The following is an 11,110-nucleotide window of genomic DNA, read 5'->3' as shown; positions in this document are numbered from 1 at the left end:
ACTTTTTAGCTAAGCAAGGATTGGATGCTCTACCTAGTATTTATATATTCATGATTGTCTTCCCCAACCTCCTTAGCATTCCTAATAAGGATGGGTTTGATATGGTAGTAGGGAATGGTTAATTAATTTTGGTTTCAGTTGTTGCGAACAAAAAGACATTTTATGTATACTTTTTTCTCTTGTATTTGTTGATCATAAAACCAATCCCTTCGGCATTGTAACTAAACCTTTAGAATCTCAAGATGATAATCAATTGGATAATTCGTTTGTGGTTTCGGGTCTTCCCCACTTGATTTCCCTCACTCTCCAATCTCTGTGGAGGTTCTTTAAGGATCTCAAATGTGTACCAAACGCTGCTATGAAAACAAACTGCAGCCTCATTGTTAATAACTTCATTGATCTGGATTGTGAAGAGCTCGCTGATTATTATTGGAAAATTAGTGAACACAAGGTGTGGCACATCGGAACAGCTTCTTCTTCCTCGCCCGCATTGCTCTTTTTTCTGGGCACCATAGAATTTTCTCAGAAATTTTAAACGAGCAAAAAATAATAAAATAATAAAAGTAGGGGAGAAGTGATCGAAGTGGGAACAAATTTCCACTACTTTGAAACTTTCTCTCAAATCATACTTGGACATCAATGTGATAAGCCACATTAGCATTGGCAAGTCAAAATAAACCGTCAATATAGTCAAACTGTTAGACAAGACAAAATTATTCTATTTTTAAAAATATTGGGATAATATTAAGCCTTTAAATATTTTAAACTACCAAGTCTTTGGAAAAATTTTGAATATAGATTTGTGAACATATTTTCACATTGAAAACTTTTAATACTATTTTCAATTAATTAAAAAAGGGAAATTATTTCATATGTATCAATGCGAATTTTTTCTGGCTATACGTATGGCAACGAAGATGCCCCTAGCAGGGTTTTTTTTTTTTGGCCGGAGGGGTAGGCGCAGAGAGCAAATGAACATTCTAATATGCTAGCATTCCTGGCCCTGGGAATTGAGCACCATTCTAATTAATTACCATCATCTTAATTGCAATGACTTCTTTTATTTTACTTTTTAAAGCCTATTTGGTATAATGGAATTGAGAGGATGAAAATAGATATGAAAATAGAATTGAAAATTTGTCATGTTCAGTTAATTGGTTAAAATGAGATTGAATTTAATTTTCACATGGAAATCATTCCCATCAAAACTAATGAATTATGTTCCATTAAAAAAAAACTCACTTTTACAATTTGATATATTCTTTTTCATTTTTTACCCTTCCTCCCTAAAGCCGGCAATTTAGATCAAGCTCGACGGGCCAGCCTAAAAAAAGTTAGAGTTAGACTTAGCTATATCGGCTTTTTTAAAGAGGTGTAATACTTTAAACCCAATCTGAATAAGTCCAAGTAGAATTAAGCTCGACTTGAATAAACCCAGTACTTAGAATTTTTGTCTTTATGTGTATGTAGAGTAGGTAAATTTAGCCAAACTCAATAGGCCAGCCCAAGCACAATCAAAAAAAAAAAAAATTAGGATCGAACTTGACTATATAAAATTTTTTAATAAGGCAAGATACTTTGAACCACATCTAAATAAGCCAGCTTAAATTAAACCCAATCCAAATTAACTCAGCCTATTTGGATTATCAGCTCTCTTCCTCCCTCTCGTCCCACTGAATCTTCTGGTGAACTAGGTCTGTGAATGACGGCGTCCTCCTCAGCATTGGTGGTCAGGATCAACCTCGCTCTAACGTTCAATTTCAGACCTCCTCTGCTCAGCCACCTCCGTCTCCTCTTCTCCATTGCATCTAGCTGAAGCTTGATGACGATGACTCATCCTTTTCCCAGAACTCCATCTTCGTCTTCTTCTCTGCTTCATCTTCGATTTCTCCATATCTTCAATTCGTCTTCTTTTCTGCTTCATCTTTGATTTATCTAGATGTTCGATTTTTCTTCATCTTTGATTCTACAAAATATACCAGTCACCTATTCAAATTCTCGCGGAACAACTTCTTAGGGAAAACTCCGATGGTGGGTCAATCTATGGCACCCTTCACCTTCAATTCCGAAGATTAAGCTGGGGAAAGAGAGCGCAAGCGTGAATTCTGCGTTTGAAATTATTACACCTATCAAAGTGGACTGGGGCACCTCCAGATTTCTCTTTAGCCCCATGAATGTCATTAAAGTCACATACAAGAATCTAGGCTAGGTTCATTCTTCTGGTTAAAGCTTCAAGATCATCCAAAGGTCGTTTCACGAGTTTGAGTGAGGAATGGCATAAGCAAGAGAGAAGGAGAAAGGGATCTTGTTTTTGACAGTACACTTGGCAATTAATCTGGGTTGCAATTAATGGATGAGGGCATTTTAGTCTTTCTATATTTAAATATCAATATTAAATAAAGATAATTTTTCAGTTTGCCAAGAAAATATTAAATATATTTTTAAATTTTATATTCATATCAATTTTTACATCTATTTTCATTTTTATCAAAATGGTTTTCAATATATTAAATAGGGCATTAGTTCTTCAACCATGTAGGTTTTAAAGAATGAGTGATATGGATGAGCATATCTATTTTTTCCTTGGATCTATGTTTAGGAGCAGCTTTAATTTGTTTAAAATGAATCACTGTATATTAATAAGGAAAAACGACAAAAAATATTTAAAAAATATATAATTGAAATTACGCATCATAAAATGTGATTATTATTTTATAATCCTTAAGACTAGCTTGTCAACTAAAAATGTTTAATGTGAAAAGACTTTTTCACCTTTCTAAAAGAATTTATACAAAACAACTTGTAATTTATGATTCCATTCTAGTTATTTTATCCCAAAAAAAAAAAAACAACTAGTCATTTCTAAAAACAAGTGACAACTGATTTTTAGTTATTGAATTTCATTGATAAAAAAATTTTCATATAGCATGTTACAAAAAAAAATTCATAGAGCAACTTGTAATATGTTGTTCTATTTTAGTCATTTTTCCCAAAAAAAAGTTATTTTTCAAATAAAAGTAGTAATAATTAATTTTTAATTATTGGACTTCATTGATAAAAATAGAAAAGAAAGAAAGAAACTTCCACCGAGCAACTTGTAATTTGCTATTTTATTCTAGTGATTTTTTAAAAGAAAGTAATGAATCAGAAAATTAAGGAGATGATTTTTTTTATCAGAATTAAAGAGATGATTAAAGAAAAAAGACATGCAAACCAAATAGTACTGCTTAAACTACATTCTTGTTTTTACTACTATCATCGTTGTTTGTGGCTTAAACATGCAGAACCCAGAACACATACCACGTACGAACTTCCCTCTTTGGGCCTTAATTTCTCCTTCAAATCACATATTAAGTGATTGATTGATCAATCAATCAATCAATTAAGGTCTCTCTCTACGATCTAATCTCATGCATGCGTACGCGTATGGCGCCACATTGGAAATTAAGTGTACCGTTTTGCCTCCATATTAGAAATTAAGAAAATCAACACCGCAAGGCATGACGCACGTCACGATGATCGATCTGTTACTGAGGTTAAAGGTCTTTCACTTTCTAACATTGCTTCTTCACCCTCCTGACAATCTAACTCGCCGGAAAACTCTTTACGACGGTCCACGGCCGTCTTGCGGTGATGAGATCTTTGGCTTTGGCTGCTATTACTACCTCGGGACGATCCGTTCTCCATCACCACGACGGCTCCAAAATGCACGTGGCGTTCCCCGCCGGCTCCCTGATCCGGCGGGCCACCATTATTTTGGGAATGAGTGAAGGCGGACTCGTAGCTGCTGGCGGAAGGCCGGGCAACGGCGGCGGCATCTGACGATGGTGCAGCGGCAGATTTTGGCGGGCTGGAGGGTTTGTTGTTGTTGTTATCTTGAATGTTCCGGTCACCGCCGCCATCGACGATCATGGGTTTGAAGCATCGATAGAGATAAATGAGAAACCAAACGATCCACGGAATGGCTACGAGGACGAGGCCGAGAATGGCGAACCATGATTCAGGGTTGTGCGTAGATGGGAGGAAGATGTAGAGGCAGAGGAGGATTCCTCCGGTGGTGCTGCAGACGAAGAAGAAGAAGAAGATTATGTAGATTCTAACATCGTCTTTTCTATCTCCCATAGAAAGTGAAGAAGAAGAAGAAGAACATACGATGAGGGGAGAGATCGATGAATATGGACCTCTCTCTCTGGCTATTTTCTTTCGTCGGAGCTTTTCAAGGAAACCTTTGGACGGTAAGAGAAGATGACTCAAGTTGACGCAGTAAACGCGGGGTTGGTTTATTATAGTTTAATAAATAATTATATTTTAAATATTATTTTTCATATTTTTTATTTTATTTTTAGTTTAAGCTTTGATTTTTGGTTTTCGTATTTTTCTGTTTAAAAATATTTTTAATACTTTAAGAAATATTTACTCCTGGCAACCTGCTCTTTTGTTGTTTGGTTTTGTTTTGCTTTGTTAGGATTTTGTGTATCTTTGAATTTCTTTTGGTCATATATAGCATATTTCAATTAAGATAAAAAAATTTAACTAACAAAGGTTAATCTAATTGATAAGAATTCAGTTCATAATCCATAAATTTATGAGTTTAAATCTTATTTTCGATGCAAGAAACTTGTTGATAAAGGATTGTTAAGTAACTTGGGATGTGATTTTTGGATGTACATGCTGAGACATCTAGTGCGTGAAATGTAAATGTCTATTCAATGAAGAAGATGCTGAGAGAGGTTGCTCAAAAGAGACTATATTCTACCCATCCATTACTCTTTCTACGCCTTCGAGGCCTACTTGTCAATGGTTTAGGCCTGGAGATAATGGCTTGCAACTTGATATTGATGGCTCCCATAATGGAATCTAAATATGGAGGTGTGATCCGAGACAGGAATGTCAATTGGATTGCTGGAATTTTTCATCAAATGTTGGTCAGTTTCCTTCTGCCATTACAGGGATTATTGGTATAATTCAAGGTTTCAGTTTGTGTTGTCAAGTGTTGAAATCTGATGTTAGTCAGCATCCGTTCATAGACATTGTTGGACAAGCCAGATTCTGCTTGTCTCTGTTTAGATTAGTTTCTTTGAATTTCTTGTATTATCTTTTAGCTCAGAGTGCTCTACAAATCTTGCCGGGAATTTTTGTGCTTTTGATCACTCACTCCCTTTATGTCAAGAGGTGATGGATGATAAAAAGAATAGGACTTTTGGTGTAACCTGATACTTTAATATGCTCCTTGGATTATTGTACTCTTTTGTTTATTAAAAAAAGAAAAAGGAATGACAAAGAAGTATCGCGAAATGGGATTATTATTGTGTAGTTCCTAATAAAGATCTGTCAAGCATATTGGTTTTTGGCAGAATGACAAATTTACCCCCAATTTAAAATTTGAAATGAAATATATATATATATATATATATATATAGGAATGAAAGTATTAATTAACTACTTAAGAATAAAAAATGTCGACTTCTTTTGGGTAAATAACTAAAACCTGTTGGCAAATTATAAGTACATTTTTATCATTAGCAAAATGTAACATTTGGAGGAAGTGACTACTTAAGCATATTACGGAATTAATGACAACTTCTCTTAAGCAAATGACTAAAATCTAGCAAATTACAAATAAATCTTTCTGCCCATTTTATCAATAAATATGCAGTAATATGCAGTAGATGGAGAATAATGACTTTTTAAGAATGGGGAATGAATATTTTCTTAAACAAATAATGATTAAAACCTAATAACAAATTTGTTTAGCTTAATTCTGGAGTGTTGTAACACATCAATTTTTTTTAAAATAATTTAACTTAACCATAGTTGGGTTACAGCCACCCAACACATTTTTATATCAATAATTTTAAAATAAAATATTTTATAATTGGCTTCAACTCACATAATATAACATTTCAGATAAATTTTTACCTCCCACATGCCATTAGGCTAAATCACATTTGTCCATCCTTATACTCTCAACAAGTAAACTAAATCACATTTGTCCATCCTTATACTCCCAACAAGTAAAATAAGTAATTTAGTCAATTTTCAACACAAGCCAGTTATTTGGCCTTATAATCATGCCATTTTAACCAATCCAAAGTAAACCACATATTAAAATTACAGTCATCCAAATTGTACCAAAATTAGAAATAGTTTGAAAGGCATGATTATATTTATATATTTATATAATTGACAATAAACAAAAAATCCTAAAATTGGCAATATAAAACATAATAAATCATAAATCAAATACCCAAAAGAGACAGTGGATTTATGCCACTAAGCCTCTGGGACTCCTTCACATGTCACTCGTGGCTCTTCTCTTCAAAATTGTTAACCACATAATGAGATTAAAAAGTCCCAATAACCAAAGCGAATTTATGATAGTATATACCAACAGTTAAGTGTGTGTTTATTAAGTGAGAATTAAAAATAATATAATTCCAACAAATATAAGAAATAGTACAATACACACAAACAACCATCCTTATATCCCTCCATTAATCTCGAGCCGTAGCCCTCTGTAATAGCCAAGAAAAAAAATTTATAATAATAATAATAATAATAAGTGTATATTTATAAGTTGGTGTTTAATAGTGGTTATATTAATTGGAAATATGTATAGTAAGGAGAAATATTGGCTCTCAAGTTCGAACCAATACTGAGGAGAAGTTTTTATTTCTTTTATCTATATAAAATTACCATCTTGCCCTCCTTCTCATTTGATAAATTTTCTTTCATTCTTCTTATCCGATCGGTACACATACACACAGAGAAAGTTCGAGACTGTGCAATATTATTCTCCAACCTTCTACCATAACCGACTATCTCTCCCCTCTTTACTTCTGGCTATCATCGGCGACGGAGAAGGTTCACCACTACTCAGTGATGGTTAGACGCTCCTTCACGCAGACAGACTCTGTTTTTCTTCTTTTTTTCTGGTCTGTTGTTTCCCTGTGCTGTTCACGTTCAAGCAGCTGTTAGAGTGAAGGACCAGGTCGTTAGAGCTAGAGGACTCTACTCGTAAGTTCTTCCTTTCCCAGCTCAACCGTGAGCTTTGTGCTCTGCATTATTGTTACGTGCTCCCTGTTTCTGCGTTCTCCCTGTATGCTGTTCGGTCCGGGTGTTCTGAGCTGAAAAATCATGAAGCATCAAAACTAGAGTAGAGTTATTATTGTAAGCTTGTATCGGTGCTGTGGAGTCAAGCTCCTTTCATTACTGTACATCGTGACAGTGTTCGGATTATATCTCCCCTGTTCAGCCGGCTGTTGCAATTTCTTCATCTTGGTTTTCTGTTGTGGTGAATTAAGGTGAGAAGGCTTCACGTTTAGGCTTCTTTTACCCTGTATATATGTGAACTGGTGATTAAAGTGGCAGAAAAGAATTTGGCTTCCCTGTGACTGTGTATGGCTGTACGTGGCTGAGAAAAAAAAAAGGAATATATATATTATGCATGTCTTTTGTTACTGTTATGTCATGCTGTTATAGGAGGGAGAAGATTCAAATTTAAGTTGGAAGTTTGTTTAAAGACTTGCTAAATATATGTGTGTTAGTGTGGGTCATAATCCTACGAGCTAAATGGATTTGAATTGAATTGAATATGGTTAAAAAAATTTACCTCAAAAGTGGGAAATGTTGTAAGTATGAAGGATAATGTTTGGTGGGAGAAGTTTATAGTGTGCAAGCTATGGAATCATGAATGGATGGTTTAGCTAAAACAAATTGGTGGGGACTAGTGATGTTAACGATAACACTTGGACCAATTCTAAATATGATGGTGATTGATTTGGAATTATGTTTAAAAAAAATTTCATTTATTTATATATATATATATTCTGTTAGGGTGCGAGGAAGAACGGGACCCTGACCAAAATTAAAGGCAAGGAACATTTTGAGAATTTAAAGCTTCAACAAGTAAGTGAATAGTATTCCCTTTAATCTATTTTATTGGTATTTTTATTTTCAATAAAAATTTTCATTGAGATATTTTATTCTTGTGAATTACATTAGTATTGAAACTTTGTGATATCAATACGAGATGTTTAAAGAAAGGTATATGCATTTGTTTCCTCAGGGAATGTGTTTCAAAGAGTTATAGAATGAGTTGGTTTATTAAACTCTTGAAATCCTTGATTATATAGATAACGCAAGTTCGTATATTATTTTATGAAAGACTATTTTCAACAGGTCTTAAATTGAAATTTAAAGTGATGCATGCGAGTTTGGTATTGGAAACGCAGATTATATTTCATAAATAATTATTTTTCTCGCATGTTTGAAACACGATTTTTGAGAGGACTCTAAACAGAACACTGCTGCTAATGGCAGTTCCGTTAGCCCGTAGCGCGCTGTGGTTAAATACTAGCTAGTTTGTTTCGTGAGTTTGATTCTCACGTTTGGTATTCGTGGGCTTCGTACCCGCATTTGATTCCGTGGCCTGAGCCGCGTTTGGTTACTTACCCTCGTGGACTGAGTGTCCACGTTTGTTTCGTAGCTACGGCTGCGTTTGGTTACTTACCCTCGTGGACTGGTGTGTCCACGTTTGTTTTCATGGCATAAGCTGCGTTTGGTTATTTACCCTCGTGGACTGAGTGTCCACGTTTGTAACCTGTTCTGTTGAGTTCTCAAAATTTTAAATGTTGATTAATATGTTTTCGAAATTTACTTAATTTTGACTAGTAATTTGTATCACTTTGAGTTATATGAGAGCAGATTGTTTTCTTGAAGCATGATAACATAAATTGCTTTCAGTTTACTTTTATTTTATAAATATGGTTATGACTTACATGTTTATAAATTTTGGTGGAATTGCTTTTAACTAGTTGACACCATTATTAGAGATTATTGATTAAAATTTTAAGAATTTTCCTCATGGGAATGCTATTCACTGAAAATTATTTTGGCATCAGATTTGCTAGCTGACGCTGATCCCACCATCAACCTCAAAAGGGCAACTAGCTACAGTGGGTGGACCTTTTTGATTGGTATTGTTGCTTTAATGTAAATATATGATTTGTATGTCGTTTTGATTTGAAAGAAAGGGTAGATGCTCCACATAGGTTGTTGATAAATCTTATTTTTGGTCTGCATATTGGTTGATGGCTGGAAGGAGCTATGCTCTTGAATTATACTGGTATTTGTAAAAGAAATTTTTGTTGTAGAGTTTTTGGAAGATCCTAGTTACAGGGGAGGTTCTGTCAAAATTTCTACAAAAAAAAAACGTTGACACTTTCTTATGATAATGAATTTAAAGAAGTTATTTTAATTCTCATATGATTTGATTGAATTTTGTTCTTTTCTAAAAAAAATGGAATAAATATTCACATGGAGGCTTACAGGAATGTGAGAGTGGTTCACACCCGTGCCGGTCACCCTCTATTTTTGGGGTGTGACACCCTCACTCGGTGCTAAATTACCCAACCAAAGGTAGATTAGCCCGAACCCTTACAAGCCACCTATTGAGTTCCAATAGGGGCGTACCACATGGTACATAAATACAACAACAATAGCAAGTCTCCCAACACCTCCCACAATAATCAAACAAATTCATAATAATATTGCACAATTATACAATATTACAAAATTCATAATTTTCTCAATAATCACCCAATTAACATGAAGTAACATTAATCACAAATTAAAAGCATGGTTACCTCGTGGCTTTTTCAGTAAACTATTCCTTATAATTTCTCTTCCACTACAATCTTCACTAATAATACAATCTACAAATAACATATTATTTATAAATATTAGTTTTAATTTTTGAAACTAATAAAATAATTCTAATAATAGAATTAAAAATATAACATAATTCCTAATCTCAATCTTAATACAAATCTAAAGTTAATACTATTAAGTAAAATTTTTAACTCCTCTTTTAATTATCAATAAACATTAATAATCTAAAAATCAACTTCTAAACTAATTTCTATTATCAAAATTTTCTTTTTATTTTATAAATTTGCACCTAAAATATCCAAAAATTAAAAATTAAATCTCTAGCTTAGAATCATAATCCTATAGCCATAATAATTCATTTCTCATCCCAAATAATCATCTAAACCTCAATAAATTAACATATATTTCAGATCTAGTTTAGAATTTGATCCATAAGCCACAAATTCAAAGATCATCAATAAATTTATACTCTAGAATATTTATTATACTACTAACAACCTCATAAATCATATTTATTCAACATAAATTCATCCCTCTTTCAGATTCTAAATTTTCTACCACCACAAAATTAGAAACCAAAGAGGAAGGATGACTAAGAAAAATTTTTAGAATACTTATTTAGTCTTGAAAAGCTTAAAATCACACCCTAAATATCCTATTAAAAACTCTTACCTTAAAAACTTAGATCTACCGCACCGGCGACTCACGCTCACTCCGCCTCAGCTCGCGCACGAAGAAATGAATGAAGAAATGAAGGAAACAGGTGAGTTTTTATAAAAATTCAGTGGGTTCTACATTTTTTTATTATTTTTTCTTTTCTCTCTCCCCTTTTTTTATTATTATTACATACATAATGATTGCACCGAAAGCCATCTCATTTTCTTCTTTCTTTCCTTCCTCTTTCTCATACCTTTTCTTCTCTTTTTTTTATAATAATAATAATAATTTAATATTTTTTTTAATAAATAAATTTTAAATTAATTTTTTTAATTTAGAATTATATCTTAAGTTAGATTTAATAATCATCTTCTACTAATTTGCTTACCTCTAAATATTTTTTTTAATTTTTATTAATCTAAATTAACTATTAAAATTTAAATTCGGATGTTACAAGCGTCGTGCTCCTTGTGTGAACTAGGCATGTCAGAGGAGCCCTGTCCTTATTGTGTTTCAAAGTCAATGACTATGGGGATCAATTGAGAATTATTGGAAGAAAGATATATGTGACATAGAATGTCATAGTCGTATGTCATTGGGACATTATTGTCATTCAAGTTTGAGAGATGCTATAGAAAGGACTTTTAGGGTGCCGAAGAATATGTTTGCAATTCTACTAAATATATGCCCAAATTAAGTTATAAAACACAAGTTGAAATAGATTGTGCAACAATGACAATACATAACTTTATTAGAAAAAAAATCAATTGCTAATCTAATG

The 11,110-nt window shown here is 33.2% G+C and overlaps 1 protein-coding gene across 1 annotated transcript; it reads right to left on the bottom strand.

The window, feature by feature from the left end:
- Positions 1 to 1,588: 1,588 nt before the first annotated feature.
- LOC129287827 (uncharacterized) lies at positions 1,589 to 4,155 on the bottom strand. The gene is made up of 2 exons (XM_054924075.1): positions 3,493 to 4,155; positions 1,589 to 1,966 (listed from the first exon to the last, which is right to left on the bottom strand). The coding sequence occupies exon 1, from the start codon at positions 4,120 to 4,122 to the stop codon at positions 3,511 to 3,513; it is 612 nt and encodes a 203-aa protein (XP_054780050.1). The 5' UTR covers positions 4,123 to 4,155; the 3' UTR covers positions 1,589 to 1,966; positions 3,493 to 3,510.
- Between the last annotated feature and the right edge of the window lie 6,955 nt (positions 4,156 to 11,110).

The sequence above is a fragment of the Prosopis cineraria genome, unplaced genomic scaffold (assembly GCF_029017545.1).
Source record: "Prosopis cineraria cultivar Desert tree isolate PC_DT_omini unplaced genomic scaffold, ASM2901754v1 PC12, whole genome shotgun sequence".
NCBI classification, from domain to species: Eukaryota; Viridiplantae; Streptophyta; class Magnoliopsida; order Fabales; family Fabaceae; genus Prosopis; species Prosopis cineraria.
This window is presented reverse-complemented; position numbering and strand designations above follow the sequence as displayed.

What these genes read in the sequence shown, in the direction of transcription:
- LOC129287827 (XM_054924075.1), bottom strand. Translation starts at nt 4,122, where the DNA reads ATGGGAGATAGAAAAGACGATGTTAGAATCTACATAATCTTCTTCTTC.